Below are 25,701 nucleotides of genomic sequence, written 5' to 3'. Positions count from 1 at the left end.
TAGAAGACATATACATGTAAAACAAAACAAGCAGTAATACTCGCCTAATGAAAACAAATATTCAAGAAACAATATTAGGTACCAATTAATACAATTAGATGTCAATATCCCTCTTTTATCACACTCCCATTCGTTCCCACTACCCAGCTGCTATATTGAACGCACCACTAGCCCTGCCGCAACGTTTTCTTGGGAAGTGAATTGTTTTATGGAAAGTATTTTTTGATTGGGTGAGCACAACCCGCTAACATGTTTTTTTACCACGTGATTTAAAACTTTCACCAGTGGCGCGGAATAGTCTCATGGTGTGGAAGTAGGTTGCTAGCTAGCAAGCTACCAACAAATGGATGCACATGACACGTGAAGATTGTTGCAGTCACTCTGGAACTTTTCGTACTGTCAGTTGTTTAATCTTGTAAGTAGAAACTTGAAGCCACACGGGATTCACGCTTGTGCGTAAAAATAATTCTTGAATGTTGAAAGTTTCTTAGCTGCAAAGTTAGCTTGCTAATGAGATGGTAGTCAGCACGTCCGAAACGATAGCTAACCACAGCAGCTGTTTCATTTACCCTCCGTACACTAACGTAAAGTTGAAGATGTGGCAGCGAATTGCTTATAATAAATTGCCTGGTAGTTGTAGTCTTATGTGAGTTGATCGTTTACTACTACAAGGTTTCTCCCCCACTTAGCAGACCGGACCATTAAGATGACAGTCGCAACCTAACATGTCAGTGTGATTTGGTCACAGGTAACCTTATAACTGCAAATCATGAGTCCACTGAAACGACCTGCTGATTCTTCCGTCCTCGAAGTACGTTTCATCGGAGATGGCGATGTGTTGAGCCACATAGTTGAAAAGCATGAAGGTCAGTTCCCTGACAAGGGGTTGTATTGCAGAGACATGAATGGCTTTAGAAAGTATTATCGTGGTTGTATGCTTAGGCTGTTCAGACCAAAAGCCTAATGTGTACTTATTTCCTCCACGTATCAGGTCCGAAGGCAGGACCGTCCGCAGTGCAAACTTTGGTGACCCTGAAAGGATCCCAGAAGAAGCTCGCTGAACTGGATGATGACGAGGAAGAGGAAGATGACTTTAATCAGCAGGACTATGTTGATGCCCTAGGCACTTTGACCGAAGGTACAGAGCAGAAAAACACATCTTGCCATGAACTCCCCAAGGTAGCTTCAGGTTAAAATGAATCTCAATGTGACTCTGAGACACATACATACAACATACAACTATTTTATGTGTTGTAGAGGGGGCTGAGAATGGAGTGGTTGGCACAGCTGGCGCTAACGTCTTCTCTTTTCAAACACTCAAACGCAAGAACAAGATGGCACAGCTGGGTAAGAGTAAACATAGTTATTTCCCTATTTTAGCCTGCACTTAAACTGAGATTGTCTCATAAATGTTGTCAGTGTTGTGCCACGATTTATTGTGTCATGCGTTTCATATCTGTGGATGCTGATGTGTATAGTGTATCATGTGGGATTGTCACCGATCCGCTTAACCTCGGCACAGCTGAGTCTCACCCCTACTGTTTGTTTGGTAGCTTCTGAGTTGGCTCAGACGCCAGCGAAGAGTGTAAACTTCAACGTGTCCGAGTCTCCGGAAAAGACCCCCGGCAAGCGTGAGTGTTGGTACTGTTCCTCTGACAAACACTCTACTGACTATAGACGACTGATCCACTGAATGGTAGAGATGAACATATGGGTCCCAGCTTTGGTTGGTTTGGTTTGCACAGCAGCATGGTGTATTCATCGTGCAGTGGAAACTACAGTTGCTTTAAAGGAAGAATTGTGTAATGACTCTAATTAAGTTAATGTACTATAAGTGGAGTAAGGGTTCAGATGGAGGCAAGTTATCTTGCAGGAGACATCTGCTCAACCCTCACCTTCAGCTTGTGTTTTTTCTCTAGGGTCTGTCAATCAAAACAAGACTCCGCAAAAGGTACGAGATTTCTGTTCAGCTGTTTGTTTGTATATTTTATTGCTGTGGTCATAATGTAATTTCCGTTATTTCTTCCTCCCTGAAGGGGAAGAAGGTGCAGTTTGTCTCAACAACTCCCCATAGGTTGAGAAAGAGATTATCAGGTGAGATGGTCTGTCTGGGAAAATGTGTGGCCATGTATAATATTTTTAGGCTGAAGCAGCCTAGAACAATGTCGCTAAAACAAATAACATATCTATCCACTATCTTTTTTTGTATACATGGCATATAAACACAAAATGTAATACTAATGCAAACACACCAAAGTGTTCTGTTGCCATGCATCATTGAGTCCCGTATGTAATGATCATTCTGGGTTGCTCAGCTCCCAACCTGAAGTCAGAGAGCGACAGCGATTACTCCGCATCCGACTCCGAGGATGACGAAGAGGGCGAGGAAGACACTGGAGGAGAGAAGAACGGCAAGGCCGAGGTCCAACCTAAAACTCCAAGCAAGACTGTCCCTGCAGTTGCTGCCGCCGCTCTTTACAAGACTCCCGCTAAGAAGAGCAAGAAGGCACCAGAGGTGAGTGATGTACCAATGTATCAATGCAATGTATCTCTCTAAAGGGATGCATAGGTCATACCCTGGATTGTTTACTTATAGCTAAATGTAAAAAAAAAAAAAAAAATGTAAAACATTGTACAGATGCCTGTAGTTTTTGCCCAGCGAATGGGCCTAGCTGGCCTCTTGACTTGCGCAAGACTTTATTCTGCTAGTTGGACACAGTGTTACTGTTGCCTATGGTGCATTTATGTATTCCCTTGTGACTTCTGCACATCAGCAAAACAGAACTAGAAGCCCAGTAGTTTGAACGTAGCGCAAAGAAAATGAACATTTCTGATGTCCCTGTATTTTGTTCCTATAACATGATATAGTTGTCTGTTTATTTTACGTCTGTGCTATTCCTACTTCAGCCTTTCACTCTCTCACCTGTCCAATGGTGTGTCCCTCACAGCCTAATCTGGTGGAAGAGTATTTTGAGGCCCACAGCAGCTCGAAGGTCCTGACGTCAGACCGCACCCTTGAGAGACTTCAGACCCCTAAACTGGACCGGGTCAGTACAACTAATTAGTGAACATTAATATGCTTGTTTTATTGTTTTTATTTAGTTTTATTGTTATTATTTTTGTATTATTATTTTTCATTTATGATGTTGGCACTCATTAAACTGGATGGATGTAACATCAGAAATATTGCTGTCCTGCAAACAGACAAGATTTTGTACCCAACTTTCTTTGTCTCTGAATGCCTCAATCGGTCATCTTCTGGTCAAATGATGGTTTTTTTTTCGAAACAAAGTTCGAGAGGTACCCATACGGATGATTGACAGCTGTCAGTCACCCCACTTCCACATTCTTAGAGATTTAAACATGCCTTACCTTGCCTTTATGCCAGTGTGCTCTGGCATTGCAAAGCATCCCGCCTCCCCCCATTCTACTCACATTACCCCTTTTCCATAAGGGTTTTCAGCGGACATTGTACACACGCTCGCTCCACTATAGGTATCCCACGCCCACGGCCTACTGCTAAGCCAAAAATGCATGTTATCAGCGCTCTAAATCAAGCATTCTGATCGACAAACTAGTGGAACTTTGGTGAACGCTACATGGGAAACTGCTTTTTGCTCTCAGCCCTATATTTCATGACTTGCAGCTGAAGCCCCATTACTTAAAAACCATACTCTCATAAAAATTTGATTAATATCTCTCATCTTTAACATCTTTTGAGTTTTCGGGTTATCATGCTGGGTTTTGTTGGTGTTGCAGGACACACTGCTGAGACTACTGGATGGGAAGCCCTCCTGTTACAACATGGAAATCGAGCAGCTTAACCAAGCCCACGACAAGCACTTCAGCAAGTGGATGTTACAGTTACAGTTGAGTAGCTGTGTGTGTGTGCGTGTGTGTGTTGAGTGGGTTATGTGTTATACTTTCTTTTGACTGATCTATGCCTTTTTGCATTATATGTATGCCAATTAGTAGGGAGGTCACTGTTGTCTTATCTACGGGATATGAATTCACTATGTGTGTGTGTGTGTGTGTTGAGTGGGTTATGTGTTATACTTTCTTTTGACTGATCTATGCCTTTTTGCATTATATGTATGCCAATTAGTAGGGAGGTCACTGTAAATAGCCCCATAGAAGGACTATTATTTTGTGCTGATTGCCTGTTTTAGATTTGCCTTATTTATCTTTAATATGTGTCTTAATGATAATGTAGTGTTTGAAGAATTAATAGATATTTTATGCCATTCTCTCTTAGATAATTAGGACTTTTATTATGACAAGGTCAAAAGGGGTATCGCAGATTTGTTTTATATGTTGAATGTTAACTTGTCAGTATGGCTAGTGATTAAGTTACGGACGGATGCACAAAAGTTTAATGATTTAATGGACCCGTATGAGGCTATAGCTCTTACGGTGGTGATAGTCTGACAGTTTTATTGGATGTATAACGGAGAAAATAGAAAATAAAAGAACGATTTCACCAGCAGTAAGTTTCACGCCACTTCATATACGGGGATCCGTTACAGTAAGAGCTTCACCTCTCCAGCTAACCTGCTGCATTGACGGCTACATCGGACGAAAGTGACAACTTACACGGAAGGCAAGGGACACTTTTACGGACGATAAGGATAAGAGCAGCGGTGAATTGAAGACGGTGTGGTGGTAAAGGTAGCAAGAAGACGGACAAAGGCTAACGAAAATGGAGGGATTCAGTGCTACTTTGTGCGGCAAGGATAAAGAGCAGCAGATTGAAATCCTTCAAAAGGTAATAAAGGAACAAACGGAAATGTTAGAAAAGGAAACAGAACAAGGTGCTATTAGACAAGAATTAAAAGAGGCTCTGCAAAACACACAGAAAATTCTTGCTGAACTGTTAAGCGAAGATGATGATATAGATGTAGCTAGACGTCCTGAAAGGGCGCGAGTTCACACTGAAAAGATGCTAGCATACCGTGAAGAAGAACAGAGTAAACGGGAAAAGAAACTTGTTAGCCTTTATGAACAGTGGAAAGCCCACGCTCGTCAAACACGTCAAGAACTTAAATCTGAGCTAGCAGAAAAGCGCCTGGCATCTCTTGCAGACAATTTAGAAATACGGAAAACGGATATCATGAAATTGTATGATGAACTGAGAGGGTACGGCACGCCTGATACTGAGCTCAGGCGCAAGGTTGATGCTTGTGCAGCAGTAACATGTGACATTGTGAAAATCTTGAACGAGAGACTGACTGGCGTAAATGGAGATTATGATGCAGAACATGAAGGACTGCGTTTGCGTGAGCTTCTTGAGCCTCATTATGCCCGGTCCATTTATGGCTCCTCTGCTTCAGTACAGACTGGCAGTCATCGTTCCACGCACTCAAGTGTTGCAGCCAAGCGAGCAGAAGCAGCGGCTGAGTTAGCTGCTAAGGAGGCTGAATATAAGATGTTAGCGGAGGAAAAGAGACAAAAGGAAAAAATCCGAGTTTTAGAGGAAGCACACAGGAGGGAATTAGAACAACAGAAAGCTGAATTAGAACGATTGCAAGTTGAAAAGGACTTAAAGGCTGCCCAAGCCAGATTTGAAGCATACAATAAAGAAGTTAAAGAGGAATCTGATGCTCAGTCTTTTAAGTCATTTCATGACCCAATGCCACTCAGCTCCTTCCCCCCTGCCACAACGCACCCTCGCACGGCTGTCACTCCATCTCCTCCCATTGATGTATCCTGCCTAGCACAGGCTGTTCAGGACAGCATTTCCATTAACAGACTTCCAATGCCAGAGCCCCCGGTGTTTAATGGCAACCCAATTGACTTTGTTGAGTGGAAAGCTTCATTCGTATCACTGATAGACAGAAAGAACATTCCTACTACTGATAAGCTGCACTACCTCAAAAGATACGTAGGTGGCTCAGCTCACAAATGCCTAAAAGGGACATTCTATCGTAGTGACAGCGAAGCTTACAGTGACGCTTGGAACAAGCTTGATCAGAGATATGGCCAGCCCTTTATCATTCAAAAGGCGTTTAGAGAAAAATTATCAAACTGGTCAAAAATACAGTCTAAAGATGCAGAAGGACTGAGAGATTTCTCAGATTTCTTGAATGCCTGTCTGCAGGCCATGCCCCATGTTAAAGGTTTAAACATCCTAAATGACTGTGAGGAAAATCAGAAGTTGATGCGGAAGCTGCCAGAGTGGATAGCCTCACGATGGAACCGGCAAGTGACATTGCGTCTCACGGAGGGAAAGGATTTCCCTAACTTCAAGGACTTTGCCAAGTTCATGTCGATGGAGGCCGAAACCGCCTGCAATCCAGTCACTTCTTTCCTCGCTCTCCATTCAGCTGAATCCTGTCAAGACAAAGGTAGCACAAGGGTAAGCAAAAGAAACCAAGCCAGTGCCTACAACACACAAACAGTGGTGGAAAGCAATAAGCATACAACAACAAAGGAAAAGGTCAAGGCCCCTTGCATGTTATGTCAAGATATCAGTCACCATCTATGCAAATGTCCAGACTTCATGAAAAGAAAACTGGAATACAGGAGGACGTACGTCAAAGACAACAGACTGTGTTATGGATGTCTTAAACCCGGTCACAGTGCAAAGGAGTGCCGGCATCGCCACACTTGTGACTCATGCAAAGGACGACATCCCACATGTCTTCACGATGATGGCTACGGAAAAGGTGAAAACAAAGAATGGGCAAGAAGGGAAAATTCCGCGCAACGCAATGAAACGGAACCAACACCTGCTCTGTCCCTCAATGTCAACAGCCAAGGTCAGTCAGAAAACACCTCCATGATAGTGCCAGTGTGGGTGTCAAACGAAAAGAATCCATCCAGAGAAAAACTTGTGTATGCCCTACTGGATACACAAAGTGACACGACTTTCATTGAGCAAGATGTTAGCAAAGAACTGCAGCTGACCACTTGCCCAGTTAAGCTGAAACTCACTACCATGATGGGTGAAAACATGGTCTTTAAAAGTGAACGGACATCTGGTCTGCGCGTGAGAGGTTTCAATTCTACTGTGTACATCAAACTTCCTCCTGCATACACCAAAGACTGCATACCGGTGAACAAACAACATATACCAACACATGAAACAGCAAAAAGATGGCACCATCTCACAGCAATTGCAGACCAAATACCGCCTCTCCTTAGTTGCGAAGTGGGGCTACTGATAGGCTACAATTGCCCAAGAAGTCTCGTACCCAGACGGGTCATAACAGGGAAGGATGACGAACCCTTTGCCATTCTCACAGACTTAGGGTGGAGTATTGTTGGCTGTTTAGCACCTCACTCTGATTCGCAATCGTCCAACAGTCACTGTCACAGAGTAACCGTGAAGGAGCTGCCTGCAGTGACTCCAATGGATGCAATCAGAATTCTTGAAACTGATTTCAAAGACACTCAAGGAAATGACAAAACAGTCTCTCAAGAAGATTTGACTTTCCTTGACAAGTTAAAGGAAAACATAAAGACAAACAAACATGGACATTATGAAATGCCCCTCCCCTTCAGAGAGAGACCATGCTTACCTGATAACAAGCAGCTCGCTGCTGTGATGCTCAGTCACCTGAAAAGGAAGTTCATTGCAAATGAAAGTTACAAGAAAGACTACATTAACTACATGAAGGACATCATTGAAAGGGGTGACGCAGAGGAGGTACGTGCTGAGGGCACCTGTGGAGAAAAATGGTTCATACCTCACCATGGCGTTTATCACCCCAAAAAGCCTGAAAAGCTGAGAGTAGTTTTCGACTGCTCAGCAAAGTACAAGGGAAGCAGCCTCAATGAACACCTTCTCCCAGGTCCAGACATGATAAACAGCCTGACAGGTGTTCTCATTCGTTTCCGACAGCACCACACTGCTCTGATGTGTGACATAGAAAAGATGTTCCATCAGTTCCATGTCTCAGAGAATGACCGTGACTACCTACGCTTCTTATGGTGGAAGAACGGCGACCTAGGCACACCTCCCCATGAATTCAGGATGACTGTCCATCTCTTTGGAGCCGTATCTTCACCAGGGTGTGCAAATTATGGATTAAAGCAGCTCGCCAAAGAACACAGTCACACACACCCATTAGGATCACAGTTCATTGCCAGAGACTTTTATGTAGATGATGGTATCATTAGTGTTGAGTCTGTTGAAAAGGCCATTCAAATAGCAAAAGAGGCACGTGAGCTGTGTGCAAAGAGAGGTTTACGCCTTCACAAATTTGTGTCTAACAACTGTGCTGTTCTCCAGAGCATCCCCTCAACAGAACACGCCACAGACATCAAAGCAAAGGATCTCAGATTCAATGACACAGCCTTAGAGAGAGCATTGGGAATATACTGGAACATCGAGAGTGACTGTTTCACCTTCAAAGTTGCACCAAAGAACCAACCTGCTACACGGCGTGGCATCCTGTCATCTGTCGCCTCCATATACGACCCACTGGGCTTCGTAGCTCCATACCTCCTGAACGGAAAGAAGATTCTCCAGGACATGTGCCATCAAGGAACAGGATGGGATGACCCAATTCCAGAGCGATTGAAGTCACGGTGGGAGAAATGGCAAGATGACCTTGTTAAGATGGAAGGGATACACGTAGCTCGCTGCTACCAGCCAGCTGGCTTTGGAAAGGTGATCAAAACAGAATTACATCTCTTCTCAGATGCCAGCACCACGGGCTATGGCCAATGCACATACCTGAGACTGAAGAATGAAAGAGGAGACATTCACTGTGTTCTTCTCATGGGAAAAGCGCGCGTCTCGCCGCTGAAGGTCACAACTATACCCAGGTTAGAACTTACTGCAGCAGTTGTCTCAGTCGCAGTGAGCAATATGCTCAAAGAAGAATTAGGCTACTGTAATGTAGAAGAGTTCTTTTGGACAGATTCAAAGGTTGCCTTAGGCTACATTAATAATGATGCTCGCAGCTTTCACACTTTTGTAGCAAATAGGGTGCAGAAGATCCGTCATGCCTCAGACCCCAAGCAATGGTTCTATGTACCAACTGACGAAACCCAGCAGATTATGCTTCAAGAGGGAAAACAGTGGATGAGTTGCTCTCTTCTGATTGGTTCACTGGGCCTAGCTTTCTATGGAAAAAAGAGTACCTCCACAACATCACAACCAGACAGTGCTGGCATAGCGCTAAAAGAAACCTGCAAGTCGGTGATATAGTGATGGACGCTGACGACACTTTACCACGAAGCAAGTGGAGACTTGGGACAGTCACAGAAGTCATTCAAGGCAAAGATGGACTTGTGAGACGGGCCAAAATCCTGTTTGGAGAGAAGGAACTGAACCACAAAGGAGAGCGCACCAGCAGGCCTGCTTTGGAGCGCCCTGTCCAGAAATTGGTTTTACTGCTAGAAGCGGTTTAAGCACTATGCAGTTGTGATAAAATGATAAAGTTTTCTATGTTTGTATATCCTATACATTTGAATGGTTATTCTTATAAGTGTAAATTGTGTGTTTTAAGGTTTATATTTAGTAAAAACACTATAATTTGGTGGGAGTGTAAATAGCCCCATAGAAGGACTATTATTTTGTGCTGATTGCCTGTTTTAGATTTGCCTTATTTATCTTTAATATGTGTCTTAATGATAATGTAGTGTTTGAAGAATTAATAGATATTTTATGCCATTCTCTCTTAGATAATTAGGACTTTTATTATGACAAGGTCAAAAGGGGTATCGCAGATTTGTTTTATATGTTGAATGTTAACTTGTCAGTATGGCTAGTGATTAAGTTACGGACGGATGCACAAAAGTTTAATGATTTAATGGACCCGTATGAGGCTATAGCTCTTACGGTGGTGATAGTCTGACAGTTTTATTGGATGTATAATGGAGAAAATAGAAAATAAAAGAACGATTTCACCAGCAGTAAGTTTCACGCCACTTCATATACGGGGATCCGTTACAGTCACTGTTGTCTTATCTACGGGATATGAATTCACTGTGTGTGTGTGCGTGTGTGTGTTGAGTGGGTTATATGTTATACTTTCTTTTGACTGATCTATGCCTTTTTGCATTATATGTATGCCAATTAGTAGGGAGGTCACTGTTGTCTTATCTACGGGATATGAATTCACTATGTGTGTGTGTGTGTGTGTGTTGAGTGGGTTATGTGTTATACTTTCTTTTGACTGATCTATGCCTTTTTGCATTATATGTATGCCAATTAGTAGGGAGGTCACTGTTGTCTTATCTACGGGATATGAATTCACTATGTGTGTGTGTGTGTGTGTGTGTGTGTGTGTGCGCGCACGCTTTCTCAGGCTTGGGTTTAACATGCTGCTGTATGGCCTCGGCTCGAAGAAGTTTCTGCTGGAGAAGTTCCGCACCTCCATGTTGTCCGACTCTGTCCATTTGGTGGTTAATGGCTTCTTTCCCAGCATCACCCTCAAATCAGTGAGTCTGCCCTGCATCTTCTCCTTAGAACTCTGCTTTTGCACTTAAAGTGCTAGAAGTGCCCGAGTCAATGTTTACTATCCCAAGGATACCTTCAGCTAAAACAGAAAATCATGAAGGCTTCTGTATTTCTATGAATTGAACTGTACTGGTGCCACATTTATTTGGTTCTTGTGTATGGTAGATCCTGAATGCCATCACCGGTGAAGTTCTTGAGCATGAAGGCAGTTTCCGCACCCCAATGGACCAGATAGACTTCATTGGGGAAACCTTGAGAGAAGGTGATCATTTATTTTTCATTGTCCTGTATTTGTGAGCTTTTGCAGTGAGTCAATTTATATAATACGATATATACTATATATACATACAACATACAAAGTACATTTTTGTTGTCCTATAACTGCTGAATGCATTAACTCATGCCAAATGTATTGCATTTAGGTTGTTATTTTACATCTATTTAATGTATGCTTTTTTTTAAATGTAAGTTATTATAAAACCATTAGGTCTCTTTTCTTAGACCTTTGTTTTGAACCTTTTTCCAGACCCAGACACACAGGTCTACCTGATCATCCACAACATAGATGGCCCTATGCTGCGTGCGGAGAAGACCCAGCAGGCACTGGGGCAGCTGGCCTCCGTTCCCAACATGCACCTGTTAGCCTCCATAGACCACATCAACGCCCCGCTCAGTATGTCCTCACATTCTAGTACCTTATGAGGCAAACAGAAGTAAAGATGCATATGATTGAAATTGTAATGGAATGGACAATTGGGTTCTGAGGGGACTAAGGTTTCCTGGTTTAAGACCCTAAAGAATCTGTGTTACCTCAATCGCAACTAGGGTTCTTTCATGAGAACAAGGGGAGACTTATCAAATAACAAGGTGTGTGTGTGTGTGTGTGTGTGTGTGTGTGTGTGTGTGTGTGTGTGTGTGTGTGTGTGTGTGTGTGTGTGTGTGTGTGTCTGTGTGTGTGTGTGTGTGTGTGTGTGTGTGTGTGTGTGTGTGCGTGCGTTGCAGTATGGGACCAGTCTAAGATGAGTCTGTTCAACTGGCTGTGGTACGAGACCACTACCTATCTACCCTACACCGAGGAGACGTCCTATGAGAACTCACTGCTGGTGCAGCAGACTGGAGCGCTCGCCCTCAGCTCCCTCACACACGTGCTGCGCAGTCTCACGCCTAACGCCAGGTAAACACTCACTCACTCACACACACACACACACACACACTCACACATTTCGAACTATAGAGTGGCCCACTGCTCACACAGATAAATACACAGATTAACACACAGGCCAGTCTTGCAGTGTGAATAATCTGAAAATGAGCACACAATTTACTATACATGTGAACAAACAATATCACATTATGAATTCATTTTTTATGACCCTAATAATTTGCTGTATCATTAATATGATAAAAATTAGTGTTGCATTCTGAAGGGGTTGCATTACCCTCCCAAAAATAATTGCTCATTTAAATATTTTTTAATAGTATTTAATTAGGGCGGTCAATAGATTAAAATAAATTTACAAAGATACCTTCTAAGTATTTTCCTTTTCTTGTGTATAATTGTTTCACTCATAAGTTTTCACCTGAAATCAATAAAGGAGCAAGGTGAGTTAACATTAGCCTTCACAGCCCTAACTAAACTAAAGTTTAAAAAAGATGCGTTAATTGCGTTAAAATATTTCCTAGCATTAATCGCGGCCGCATTAATCGCATAGATTAACGTGTTAACGTTGACAGCCCTATATTTAATACATTTTCATAGTAACAAAGGATCTTTCTAGTACTTCTACTATTCCCTGTTTGTTACAACTATGTGTGTCCCTCCCTGCTCACCGTCTCCTGCCTCTGCCTCACAGAGGGATCTTCAGGCTGCTGGCCGAGTTTCAGCTGGAGAACAAAGACAACCCCTCATATACAGGCAAGTCACCCTCCCACTCACCCTCCCTCCCACTCCCCCAGTCCCCTAGTCCAGCCTCACATTCCCAATCTGGAGGCTGGCCTCCCACTGACCATCTGACACACACCAAATGAAATCTGGCGTCTGGATTCGCCAGTTGGGATAATGTTGTGTTGTTCTTACTGTAAAAATGTGTCCATCTTTTTAAAAACTGTAAAAACTAAAAAGAGGTTTATATGGACACAGAGTGGTACAAAGGCTGCACAAACTGGTGTAGCGTACGCCTCATTTCGGAATGACTCTCTCTGTCCGCAGGGTTGTCTTTCCAGGACTTCTATCAGCGTTGTCGTGAGGCCTTCCTGGTGAACAGTGACATCACTCTCCGAACACAGCTGACTGAATTCAGGGACCACAAGCTCATTCGCACCAAGAAGGTGAGGAGTTATGATGAGTGTAACAGAGGTCCTTCTGTTGAGCTCAACTTTGTTGATAACTGTGTTGACAAATCAGGTGTTTGATAGACAGCATTTTGTGAAACTGCTGGCTGACCATATCTCTCATGTATGCTCCCAAACATAATTTTGGATGGCTCTTTAGAATCATCTAAATTGTCATGTTTTTTGTTTTATGGTGATTTATTTAGACTCTCTTATATAATCTCTTGTGAATATTTAGCAATCCAGACATATTAGTGGTTAGTTAGGGAATTTGCAGCTAGTCTCAGAGTACTCTGCTGTTCAAATGTGTGAATTGGGCCTTGATCAGTGTGACCTCACAGTGTGACCTTTTGTGCCTTGTGCATCTCCAGGGGCCTGATGGTGTGGAGTACCTGCTCATCCCCGTGGATATAGGAACTCTGACTGACTTCCTGGAGAAGGATGAGGTGGACTAAGCGATTGGACGGCAGTTTCCGAGACCTGAGCACTTATGGGGGCACCCCCTTATGGACTTTGTTGTGGTCAGACCAGGGCTAGCTGGGAAACTGGGTCAACAGACAGCACCATGGGATGAGCCTACTTCTGACTCTCACAAAGATGCTCTCTCCTTTTGCAAAGACACCGACTGCAGAACCGGCGTCACAACTTGAACAGTTACCAGCACGAGTCAATAACAACTAACCTCCATGCCATCTGTCTGGGATAATTGACACTGAATGCTGTACTTTTACAAACCATCAACGACAGCTGATAGTACAGCTTTTACTGCATTTGAATGAACGAACGTTGTTGAACCATGAACTGGGCGAAAGGGAAAAAAAACGTAACTTTTGTACTTGTATCATTAAAACAATCACTTTTGCATCTCAAATCCTGTTTATTTACAAGACATAGAAAAATATGTTGCATTTCAGAGAAAATGAACTTAAAGAAGCCAGAAAAGACTGTAATTGAGTAACACGAAACAGTCCCAAAACTAATTTGAAGAAATTAAATTTCATTCTGAAGGCAAATTGAATCCATGCAAGTAAACACTGATCTGCTCTTTTGATAGTTGATGGTTTCATTTTCCATTACATCTCGGTAGGTCCATTTTGAGCATTTGAAAAACCAGGATCAGAATATCTAAAGCACATGAAAGGTGTAAAGGCGGGGAATGTTTGCAATGAACTACTTGTGCTTTTGATCCACAATTACCAATAACTTCTATGTGCTGACATGCTGAGAAGGGATCAATATACTTGAACAGAAATGGCGATGGGTTCACTTACAGTGGTAGGCAGCTTGGTCATTCACTACAAATACAATATCTGCACTCAACAATATAAGCATGCTTTTGAAAATGTTATGTTGATTAAGTGCTACTGTAAGCATAATAATGTGCCATATGTATTTGATATGTTCTATGAAATTTTAAATAATGTATTCAAATGCCACACACATTAATGTAAACTAAGACAGGTTATTACAGTACTCCAGTAAATGTAGTGCATTTTGTCTGCCTTCAGTCATGCATTGTTTGGGATATCTGCTCAAATTCCAATAGATGGCATCACAGAATCTGTACGGGGGGGGGGGGGCCTTATTGATTATTACTGGACTGATATGGTGGCTTGTTATGTCTGGACGAGGAGGCTTCTCTCTTTGTGTCGACTGCGGGATCGTAATTTGTGCTCAGTGGCACCCTGAACAATCTTAAGCTCTTCAGAGTTTAGGTCTTTCAGTAGCAGAAGCACAGCTTCAAGTGCGTGGCTCTACAGACAAAGGAAAGAGACCCTGGATGTTAAGACACTTCAAAAAAAGCATTGCAGTAATATTATGACTAACTCTTGAAGGGAATTAAAGTTTTTTTTTTGCAACTCACCCTTTTTCTTGGGGTTGCTCCAGATTCCCTTGGGGAAGAGGACGAGAATTTATCTCGGGGTAACGGCTTCATGCCCAGCTGCGCCCTGATGGTACTAACACATGCAGCCAAAGAAATAGCCATTAGCAGAAAACTCATACAACATCTAGCTAAAGCAGGTTTCTTGCTACAAGTGTTCTTCACATACTTTGTCTCCATCATGCTGTAATTCAGGGCGTCATTCTCGGAGTCTGCTTCCGTCATGCTATTGGTGGATTCTGCAGAGGGCGGGCCTGGAGGTGTGCCTATCTCCTCCCCGTCCTCAAGAGCCTGGGCCAGCTCCTCCTCCGTCACCACTGTCCCAGGATTGTAAGCATGGTGAACACACAGCATTGACTCTTTTCTTACACATCTGTAACTTTCATTTGCTTAAGTGAATCAAGCATCTCTTACAATTCCATGCATATTCCATATTTCCATGCATATGTATGTAAAAAAAAAAAATAATAATAATTACATGCAAGAATAACATGTTTGTTGCCATTAGCAGTTCACAATCAATAGATCCTTGCATCTCCATTACTTATGACATGAAAACGTAATGCTTACTGACTACAAAATTAGTTTGAATAATGATTGGCTAGTCAACTTGTCAATCCCCATTCAGTCTCACCTTCGTTGTCTAGTTTGTGTAAGCCCGTCAAGTTCCGCAATACAGTGAGGCGGTACTTGGTTGGGTCGGCATCACAGCACGGGTTCTCAGCCAGCCACAGTACCCTCAGCCGTGCTAAGTGCTTCAGGTGGCACAGCTCAGAGAGGTTCTGGATGTCATTCCGTCGCAAATAGAGCTCTGTCAGGTTCTGACAGCTAGATATGTGCTCCAGTGAGGAGATTTTGTTGGCACTAAAGTGAAAGAAAACACCAGTTAAATGCCAAAGAATACTGGTCTGTAGGACTTTTTTTGAACTATAAGAACAAAGTACTGGACAGTGGACAGGGGACAGACTGACACAAATATAGGCTTGTTGATGTTTGTTCTTTCTTTACTGCAGAAATACATCACCTGCAAATTTCTGGACCTACCTCAGGGTCAGCACCTCAATATTTGGCATCTCAGAAAAAATTGAGATCTGTAGTAAAGAAATTACACCTTTAAATTGGGTCACTCAGCATGAAATAAATGAATACGTGTTTCATGGTCTCATACAGAACACACAGTTACAGAATATGATAAAAAATTCACTTACGTCAGTCAGGTTACACCCCCTAATTAAAACAGAAAAATGACAAATGATGTCAAGTGAAATGTCCATTGATCATTTTTCCATACATAAATGCACAAAACTAAAATTCAGATAGACGGGCCTGAACACTTCCATCCGCATCCATATCACTTTGTTTGTAAGTAACCGCTTTTATGTTAATTGAATCGCTAAATCGTCTCTTAAGTAAAAGTCTCTTAAGGTTTGAAAAGCGAACAAGACGAAATGTTGCAAACACGTCTGCACATAAGATCTTCCCAAATGTTCAGCTAATACGCATCAACTTGACGTTGAGCCCGTTAGCCTTGGTAAATATGCCATACTACTATATCTCGTCAATGACAACGCAGATATGTTATTGCCTTGCGAGTAAAGGACACCCGTCTTTTCTTACCTGAGCATACATTTTGCGGTCCAGACTAACTAGGGATAGCAGAGGAGAAAAGCATCCTGATGTGTTCTTACTAGTGTTAGCTAACGTTGGATACCACACCTGGATATGGACAACTTACCAGCAGTTTAACTTTTTGACACTTTCAAGGTCCGACGCTTTAGCTCTCGCAAGTACGAGCTTGCGGGTTAATTTAACTTCTCCTGTCATTACGGTAACACTTCAGTTTGACTCTCTAAGACATAAATTACCCCAAACAAGCATAATATACAAACATACAAGGCGCCTCCATTACTAGCAGGACAGAAGGCGGATCTTTATTTAGGTACTGCAACTGCGCATGCGATGCGTCTTTAGCAACCTGCTAGCAACCATGCTATAGTTCAACGTCATTTGTAAGTCCGAACACTTCCACCAGATGGCGACGTTGTCATTTATCATTGCCTAGGAAACACCTCTTTCCCCCCATTTTATGATAAAGGATACCCAGATCAGAAAAAGAAAAGCACCAAACCTGGTCTATGAACAGGTTACAGTTTACTACTGTTTTTTAGTATAGGCTTTACAAAATAAAAGGTAAAAAATAAAGAACTGCAGAGAAGGGCATACACAAGGCACACACAAAGTATTATTGTAGAGACACCCACCACATCCATGGTACGGTTGAGATGGCTGATGGACTCCTGACTCTGTTGCCGAGCCTCATGTACCTTGGCAACAGCCCTCTGGTAGGTCCGCTGACGCAGCTTTACAGACAGGCTACCCAGACGCACGTAGTAACTACTGGGCTCCACCCCATCCTCAGAACACTCCTCAGCTATGGAGCATTTGTTAGGAAGGGAACCCCGGATTAATGAATAAAAATGAATAAACAAATAAATGCTAAAAGGGAATCCTCAAAGGCAGTGGGCCCAGGAAGCTGAATACTGCAGAGGCACTAAAAACAAAACAAACAAACAACAGAATACATACAGAAATGGCAACATGAAGGATCAAAAGGTCTCTTGTTAAACACGTCTGGCGTCTAATGCTTATTTAAACACGGGCAAGTAGTTGAGGACTTCCAAAAAATAGGAAGGAAGTATTCATGAGAGGACGGGTGGTGTCCTCTGGCTCCAAACACACACTTACTCATCTCCCGGTTGGTGGAGGGCAGGTACTGTTCCACCAGGCCCTCGGAGGTGGTGAGGACTGAGTCCACGCCGCTGCTCACCAACTGGACCACGCGGCTCTCGGTCACGCGGCCCACCATTCCAGTCACGGCGTTAGTCACTGTCTCCTTGGCACCGCTGAAAGCATCCTTGGCTGTGGACACAATCTGAGGGGGCAGAAGGAAAGGGATTGGGGGACATGAGTGTTTGCATGAGTGTATGACTTTCTTTTCCCTTTGTGTAACAACCACAGAGCCAAATGGGTGAATTTATGGCAAACTATTAAGCCTCCCACCCCCACCCCCAAGAAAAAGTGCTCACATACAGAATTATAATTGCTTTTGCTATTGTTTTGCCTGACATTATGGGTTTCAACAGCCTATTTCCACTGCACTCCTTTTTCCACTACAGAGGGCCGCACAACGGCAACATACCTGTTCAGATGGCTGGTGTAAGATTGGCAGGTTCTTCTCAATCCTGTCCAGTCCTTTACAGGCAAGGTCATTTGAAATGGAAACAAACTGTGTGGCGAAGCGACAAAGTTATTTAGTCATCAGTATACGATAACGGCAAACGACAGATAAAACGAGCTGTTAACCTACGTTTAATTAATAACCACTAATGCATAGGTCTTCAACAGGGGGTCCGCAACCCCCAGGGGGTCCGCGGAGGTACTGCAGGGGGGTCGCAAAATCTTTTGTTGATAAGACAATTTTTTTTTAAATATTTTTTTTAAAATTAAACCAATTTTTTTTCCACAAATTTAATTGTCTTCTGAATCAGAAATGTATTTATTCCCTTTAAATTCACATTAACATAAATCCAACATATTGTAGCGAACGTTTAAATTGATCGAGAAAACTTTATCTTTCAGTCCAATGCACACATTCAGCTAGCCACAGGAGCTCTCTCAAGCTGGCCACCGGTTCACTTACAGCACCTTTCATGCAAATACGACAGCACAGGTACTAGCCAATCAGATTGCGTTTATGCTCAAGTCCAAAAAGCGAGAAGATCAAAAATAAAAGATGGCGGACCAAACTCCGTAGCTGGTCTTGTTTGTGCCTATTTTTTTGCTTAGATTTTTAAAAAATTACCGAGAAATAGACACTGTACAAGGTCAAAAAACCTTAATTGTAACTGAAAAATAAGTCTGAGAGGATTTGCGAGGTGTATGAGCCCCCTTTCTAATGTTAGCATGCTACTACCTACAAGGTTAACAACTTGCTAGCGGTGTGATTGGTTTGTTGACCTGTCAATCTCACTGTAATGTCTCTACTGACAACACAACCCCATGCGCCAGACTCTTCCTCCGTCATCCATTGGATCGTGTCAGTCAGGAGTTATTGAAAAGAGGATACATCTCACTAATGTGGGAGGATGTGTGCCATCGACAGAGGTTTCATTGTCCCTTCTTTATGTATGATGAAATAAAAACATATATCTGTGAATTATTTTAATAAGTTGTTATTAATTGTTAGCTCAGAGTTGTATGCAAGATGTATGTTTATATATAGCAGTGGCACGGCCACCCTGTACCTTTCATGTTTTAAAATGTTAAATTAAATTCAATGTTAAAAATTGTTAAGTTAAATTCATTGTTCAAAAATGTTAGGTTAAATTCAATGTTAAAAAAAAAAAAAAATGTTAATGAATATATTAACCTTTATAAAACAATTGGGTTCTAGCGCGTAATTTAGCTGTTTCTGATTGGACGAGAGACGTTCCATGCTATAGGTTATTCGTCAACATACCTACAGTTACGGGACTTTTCCCAGCTAAAAATAAATCACTCCGTGATGAAACATTCGCATTGATGATAACCGTTAATTCAAAGTTTTTAAAATTCCAAACCAAGACGTTGACAATGGAACTATTTTTTGTTGCGGAGAAACAATGGCGAAATAAACCATTTTTAATCAATAACTTCGTGTTGAAATGTTAATTTGTTGACAGTAGAATTGTTTTATAAAAGCAATATAGCACTCGTGGGAGTGGGGTAGTTAAGGGATAATCCCACGGGTGTTGTTGTCAACGCCACTCGGCCTTCGGCCTCGATGGCTACGGCCGAACACCACCCGTGGGATTATCCCTTACCTACCCCACTCCCACTCGTGCTATATTGCTTAATTGTATTATCTTAATAGCTTAGTATTGAATGCACAATAACAGGGTATCTATGTTTATATGGCACTAGGCTCAGTATATATTATAAACAAAATTGTATGCAATTAATATAGTAGGGGGTCCCTGCTCATCTCGCCATCAGTTTGGGGGTCCCTGGCCTGAAAAACGTTGAAGACCCCTGCACTAATGAATAACAAACAGAATTGACAGTGTGCTGAACTTTGACAGTTGAAGTCAGACAGACAAGTAAAAGTAAAATGTCCTTACTTTCAACACACAATTTCATGAGCAGTAGATCTAGTTGTCTTGACTTACGTTTTGGATCAAGTATCTCTATGATTGGTAGAGCGCTGTTCATTGCCACCAATGTCACAGTTTTCACTCCCAGCTCCGCAACCTCAAGCACGGTCTTGAGGTAGGTGTTCTGGTCCTTGGTTTGAAGGTATACTTTTGACATTATGTCGTAAGTAGAGCTAACCAGGGGAAGACTGGTCACCCTGGATACCACATTCTGTAGCAACAAATGGAGGGTAAGTTTAGGGTACATGATAAGGAAAACGTGAAGCGCTACCAGCTGCTTCGTCAAACTATATAAAAACAGAGCATTGTGGTGTTGTATTGTAAACTTAAGATATTGTGGCTCTATAAACACAGATATAATCGCATTATTAACACAGACTTAGTGTCATTATGAACACAGATATAGTGTCATTATGAACACAGATATAATCGCATTATGAACACATATTTAGTGGCATTATGAATACAGATATAATCGCATTATTAACACAGATATAGTGGCATTATTAACACAGATATAATCGCATTATGAACACAGACTTAGTGTCATTATGAACACAGATATAGTGGTATTATGAACACAGGTACAATCGCATTATGAACACTGATATAGTGGCATTATGAATACAGATATAATCGCATTATTAACACAGATATAGTGGCATTATGAACATAGATATAGTGGCATTATGAACACAGATATAATGGGATTATGAACATAGATATAATGGCATTATGAACCCAGATATAGTGTCATTATAAACATAGATATAGTGTCTGCTCCGTATCTGTCCGTGGCGATATCTCTTAATACCCCGGTCATCAGAGAGCAAGGATGCTGTAGGGAGAGCCAGTGGTGGACAGAGCACAGCTCAGCAATGCCCAGGTATCTGCCTCCCATTTACACCTCATTCACACATGGACTAGTCAGTCAGTCGCTTTGGCTGATTTTCTCACATTTCATGGGATTTGAACCTGCGTGTGGCGGCCTCATCTCACCTGCTCAGCCATCTTCTCCATCCTCTCTTGGAGGGCAGAGGGGACCCTCAGCTTAATGCTGTCTCCGTCCAGCGTATACTTGTCCACATCGCCCTGAATAACAAGGGCCATGATCCTCTGCTTCTCCATCAGAGAGGACAGAACCGTGTCCAACTCCACCCACAGACACCACGCCTGAGGGGAACACACAGAGCAGCAGGGTCCGACCAATCAGAGACTGAAGCAGGGTTTGCTGACCAATCAGAGACTGATGCAGGGTGTTGCTGACCAATCAGAGACTGAAGCAGGGTTTTCTGACCAATCAGAGACTGATGCAGGGTTTTCTGACAAATCAGAGACTGAAGCAGGGTTTTTGGCAACAATGGCTTGGCGTCTATCATGATTTGCCAAAACAATAAAAAATATTTTGAAATAGATTTTTCTAACATGAGATGAAATTGAAATGTTTACAATATGTGTCTGTATTTGCAATAACTTGGTTTATACATTTAGTTCTCATTATTATTACACTATTAAAGTAACACTATGGAGTTTCTGGAGCCGCCAGGTAGGGGGCTACTTTCTGCTGGACTATTCAGTAACTAATTTGCTGTCTTGCTTTGTCTTCTGTTGCACTTGCTTGATGTTTGACTGTGTTAGGAAAGTTGTTGACTTGCTAGTTTGTCGTAAAAAATGTCACTTATAAGAAATATCCATTTTAGTTGTATACTACTTGTTATAGTGCAAAACTAAAATTCAGATAGACGGGCCTGAACACTTCCATCCGCATCCATATCACTTTGTAAGTAACCGCTTTTATGTGTGTTAATTGAATCGCTAAATCATCTCTTAAGTAAAAGTCTCTTAAGGTTTGAAAAGCGAACAAGACGAAATGTTGCAAACACGTCTGCACATAAGACCTTCCCAAATGTTCAGTTAATACGCATCAACTTGACGTTAAGCCCGTAAGCCTGGGTAAATATGCCATACTGTATCTCGTCAATGACAACGCAGATATGTTATTGCCTTGCGAGTAAAGGACACCAGTCTTTTCTTACCTGAGCATACATTTTGCGGTCTAGACTAACTAGGGATAGCAGAGGAGAAAAGTATCCTGATGTGTTCTTACTAGCAGAGATGGGCAAAAATACATCAACATGTATTTTAATACAAAATTCAAAATACCCTTCAAATAAATGTATCAAAATAAAATACAAAATACTGTTGCCAGAAAATGTAACAAAATACAATAGTATTTTGTATTTTTAAAATACAGGAAATACTTTTTCTGAATTTTCAGTTTTCTCACAATTTGGTATAGCAGAACATTCAGGTTTGGGGTATTCAGTGGCGTAACGAAGTTACCATGGGCCCAGGTGCAGGCTATTATGACGGGCTCTTGTCAGTGTTGTAAGGCAGTGGTTCCCATACATTTGAGTCCTGTATCCTTTTTTTCATGTTTGTAACCGCAGCCACCACGCCCCTCCCCCCGCACACATATTCCGCCTATTACACCTGCCAGTGTAATTTTTTCGCTGAACATATCAGTATTTTTGGCAATGTGACTTGGCTATTCAGACTATTTAGATTGACATAAATATGTCTATGGGCCCTGGCTATAGGCTATATAATGTACACAAAGCTCTGGTGAACCCAGTAAAAAAAGGAAGAACAGTCACAGAATGTCAGTGTAACTAAGCAAAGCTATTAAAAAAAAAAAAAAACTTGATTGATTTTGTATGTATATACAGCCGCGGAAAAAATTAAGAGACCACTTCAAAATTATCAGTTTCTCTGGTTTTACTATTTATTGGTATGTGTTAAAGTAAAATGTACATTTTTGTTTTATTCTATAACCTACTGGCAACATTCCTACCAAATTTCAAATACAAATATTGTCATTTAGATCATTTATTTGCAGAAAAATGACAATTGGTCAAAATAGCAAAAAAGATGCAGTGTCTTCAGATCTCGAATAATGCAAAGAAAACAAGCTCATATTAATTTTTAAACTACACAATACTAATGCTTTAACTTAGGAAGAGTTCAGAAATCAATATTTGGTGGAATAACCTTGATTTAAAATCACAACTTTCATGTGTCTTGGCATGCTCTCCACCAGTCTTTCACATTGCCGTCGGGTGACTTTATGCTACTCCTGGCGCAAGAATTCAAGCAGCTCGGCTTCTTTTCATGGCTTGTGACCATCCATCTTCCTCTTGATCACATTTCAGAGTTTTTTTAATGGGATTCAGGTCTCGAAATTGGGCTGGCAATGACAGGGTCCTGATCTGGTGGTACTCCATCCACACCTTTACTGGCCTGGCTGTGTGGCATGGAGCATTGCCCTGCTGGAAAAAACACTTCTCAGAGTTGGGGAACATTGTCAGAGCAAAAGGAAGCAAGTTTTTCTTCCGGGACAACGTTGTACTTTGCCTGGCTGAGGTTTGTAAAAGACCATAAGGATTGAACTAAAGCTGACTGGAGGTCCCTAAGTTCGTCTTCTCTGATGAGTCCAATTTTCAGCTTTGCCCATCACATGGTCGTCGGATGGTTAGACTGAGACCTGGAGAGGCCTACAAGCCACAGAGTCTTGCACCTACTGTGAAATTGGACTTATCAGAGAAGACGAACTTAGGGACCTCCAGTCAGCTTTGGTTCAATCCTTATGGTCTTTTACAAACCTCAGCCAGGCAAAGTACAACGTTGTCCCGGAAGAAAAACTTGCTTCCTTTTGCTCTGACAATGTTCCCCAACTCTGAGAAGTGTTTTTTCCAGCAGGGTAATGCTCCATGCCACACAGCCAGGCCAGTAAAGGTGTGGATGGAGTACCACCAGATCAGGACCCCGTCATTGCCAGCCCAATTTCGAGACCTGAATCCCATTAAAAAAACTCTGAAATGTGATCAAGAGGAAGATGGATGGTCACAAGCCATGAAAAGAAGCCGAGCTGCTTGAATTCTTGCACCAGGAGTAGCATAAAGTCACCCGACGGCAATGTGAAAGACTGGTGGAGAGCATGCCAAGACACATGAAAGTTGTGATTTTAAATCAAGGTTATTCCACCAAATATTGATTTCTGAACTCTTCCTAAGTTAAAGCATTAGTATTGTGTAGTTTAAAAATTAATATGAGCTTGTTTTCTTTGCATTATTCGAGATCTGAAGACACTGCATCTTTTTTGCTATTTTGACCAATTGTCATTTTTCTGCAAATAAATGATCTAAACGACAATATTTTTATTTGAAATTTGGTAGGAATGTTGCCAGTAGGTTATAGAATAAAACAAAAATGTACATTTTACTTTAACACATATCAATAAATAGTAAAGCCAGAGAAACTGATAATTTTGAAGTGGTCTCTTAATTTTTTCCGCGGCTGTATATATTTTTGCAGGCAGCAGCTGTGTGACTTTCATGTCACAAAACAGGGCTCTCACACTTCTCATTGCAATCTCTATGGCTTCCGGGCTATCCCCACGTGCTTTCGTCATACGTAATTGCGTATAAGGACATCATATAGCTTTGATCAAGTCACATCTGTCAAGATGGCTAACGTTCAATGCAACAACTCGAATTGCTCTTTGAAATAACCTCCTTTTAGTCGGTGTACTAATTAAGATAAATTGACAAGGATCAAGACAGCTATCTAAGTTTTCGACCACAGCCCTGTTTTGTGAAAAAAAAAATGGATTTAACAGGAGACTGGAGAAAGTATTTGAGTATTTTAAAAACAAAATTACTCCACTGTAAAGTATTTTGTTACAAATTACATTCGATTTTTTATCGGCCCTATCAAATACAAATTACAAAATACTCAAAAGTAATTGAAATACTGGCCATCTCTGCTTACTAGTGTTAGCTAACGTTGGATAACACACCTGGATATGGACAACTTACCAGCAGTTTAACTTTTTGACACTTTCAATGTCCGACGCTTTAGCTCTCGCAAGTACGAGCTTGCGGGTTAATTTAACTTCTTCTGGCATTACGGTAACACTTCAGTTTGACTCTCTAAGACATAAATGACCCCAAACAAGCATAATATACAAACATACAAGGCGCCTCCATTACTAGCAGGACAGAAGGCGGATCTTTATTTACTGCAACTGCGCATGCGATGCGTCTTTAGCAACCTGCTAGCAACCATGCTATAGTTCAACGTCATTTGTAAGTCCGAACACTTCCACCAGATGGCGACGTTATCATTTATCATTGCCTAGGAAACCCCTCTTTCCCCCCATTTTATGATCTAGGTCCTCTGATAGGTGCATTGTATTGGATTTAAAGTGGTGTAGTTAGTGTTTATGTTGATTTCCGCCTTCGTAATTTGCATTTAACCTATACTTAACCCAACGCTTAGACTGAACTGCAGTGGGCAAAGACAATTTGAATCATTTTGAGGCCCATTTGGTAACTGCTTATCAATTGGCTACTGCTGTGGAAGACACAGATAAGAGCTGCAATTTTCTGTTTGTCCTCTAGTTATGTAAGTATCTACTATGGTGGCATACTCTTCATGATGATAGGCCATATGTTTTGGACAGGCAGGGCATTCTGCCAATTCTATTGAAGGGCAGTCTGAAGTAACTCAAATACCAAGCGAGACCAAGGCTAGACATTAATTTACACAACTGTTGTTATCTGTACTTGTGCAGTGTTTTTTCTTAGATAGAAAGAGACAGAATAGAGAGGGTCTGTGGGCACTGTATCGCTATCCTGTATAAGACTGCTGTGAATGAAGGACAGGGGATGTTTTATGTAGAGAAGGCAAACATAGTGTATGTAGAATAGAATACACAATCTAAACACAAACAAACAGGCTATATCTCCTTGTGCTAACAATGCCCTGAACTTTATCTTGAATATGTAGCCTGTGCATGAGTACTTTAACAGTCCATATCATTA

The 25,701-nt window shown here is 41.7% G+C and overlaps 3 protein-coding genes across 3 annotated transcripts; 1 reads left to right on the top strand and 2 right to left on the bottom strand.

Moving 5' to 3' along the window:
* Positions 1-296: 296 nt before the first annotated feature.
* Positions 297-13,209, top strand: orc2 (origin recognition complex, subunit 2). The gene is made up of 17 exons (XM_080834158.1): positions 297-415; positions 749-866; positions 992-1,138; positions 1,258-1,347; positions 1,554-1,631; positions 1,920-1,951; positions 2,037-2,094; positions 2,316-2,515; positions 2,949-3,047; positions 3,760-3,869; positions 10,260-10,392; positions 10,577-10,673; positions 10,938-11,084; positions 11,414-11,585; positions 12,265-12,326; positions 12,621-12,739; positions 13,114-13,209. Exons 2-17 carry the CDS (start codon positions 770-772, stop codon positions 13,195-13,197), a joined length of 1,725 nt encoding a protein of 574 aa, XP_080690284.1. The 5' UTR covers positions 297-415; positions 749-769; the 3' UTR covers positions 13,198-13,209.
* Positions 13,210-13,232: 23 nt separating this feature from the next.
* cfap410 (cilia and flagella associated protein 410) lies at positions 13,233-16,496 on the bottom strand. The gene is made up of 7 exons (XM_080834159.1): positions 16,360-16,496; positions 15,833-15,851; positions 15,669-15,715; positions 15,259-15,488; positions 14,794-14,941; positions 14,607-14,700; positions 13,233-14,496 (listed from the first exon to the last, which is right to left on the bottom strand). Exons 1-7 carry the CDS (start codon positions 16,446-16,448, stop codon positions 14,359-14,361), a joined length of 765 nt encoding a protein of 254 aa, XP_080690285.1. The 5' UTR covers positions 16,449-16,496; the 3' UTR covers positions 13,233-14,358.
* A 272-nt stretch (positions 16,497-16,768) lies between these two features.
* LOC308362844 (perilipin-2-like) lies at positions 16,769-21,864 on the bottom strand (the record flags this gene model as incomplete). Its single annotated transcript, XM_080835572.1, has 8 exons — positions 16,769-16,798; positions 16,886-17,055; positions 17,370-17,556; positions 17,824-17,910; positions 18,325-18,329; positions 19,832-20,027; positions 20,816-20,989; positions 21,853-21,864. The coding sequence occupies 8 exons, from the start codon at positions 21,862-21,864 to the stop codon at positions 16,769-16,771; spliced, it is 861 nt and encodes a 286-aa protein (XP_080691698.1).
* Positions 21,865-25,701: the final 3,837 nt, after the last annotated feature.

Source organism: Sprattus sprattus, assembly GCF_963457725.1.
Source record: "Sprattus sprattus genome assembly, chromosome: 3".
Taxonomy (NCBI): Eukaryota; Metazoa; Chordata; class Actinopteri; order Clupeiformes; family Clupeidae; genus Sprattus; species Sprattus sprattus.
This window is presented reverse-complemented; position numbering and strand designations above follow the sequence as displayed.

Bases quoted from the DNA above. Each gene is read 5' to 3' on its own strand.
- orc2 (XM_080834158.1), top strand. From the start codon at position 770: ATGAGTCCACTGAAACGACCTGCTGATTCTTCCGTCCTCGAAGTACGT. The intron at 2,095-2,315 runs GTGAGATGGTCT...TGGGTTGCTCAG, and splicing joins GTTGAGAAAGAGATTATCAG to CTCCCAACCTGAAGTCAGAG. The intron at 11,085-11,413 runs GTATGTCCTCAC...CGTGCGTTGCAG, and splicing joins CCACATCAACGCCCCGCTCA to TATGGGACCAGTCTAAGATG.
- cfap410 (XM_080834159.1), bottom strand. From the start codon at position 16,448: ATGACAGGAGAAGTTAAATTAACCCGCAAGCTCGTACTTGCGAGAGCT. The intron at 14,942-15,258 runs GTGAGACTGAAT...ATCCTGGGACAG, and splicing joins ACACAAACTAGACAACGAAG to TGGTGACGGAGGAGGAGCTG. The intron at 14,497-14,606 runs GTGAGTTGCAAA...CTTTGTCTGTAG, and splicing joins GAGCAACCCCAAGAAAAAGG to AGCCACGCACTTGAAGCTGT.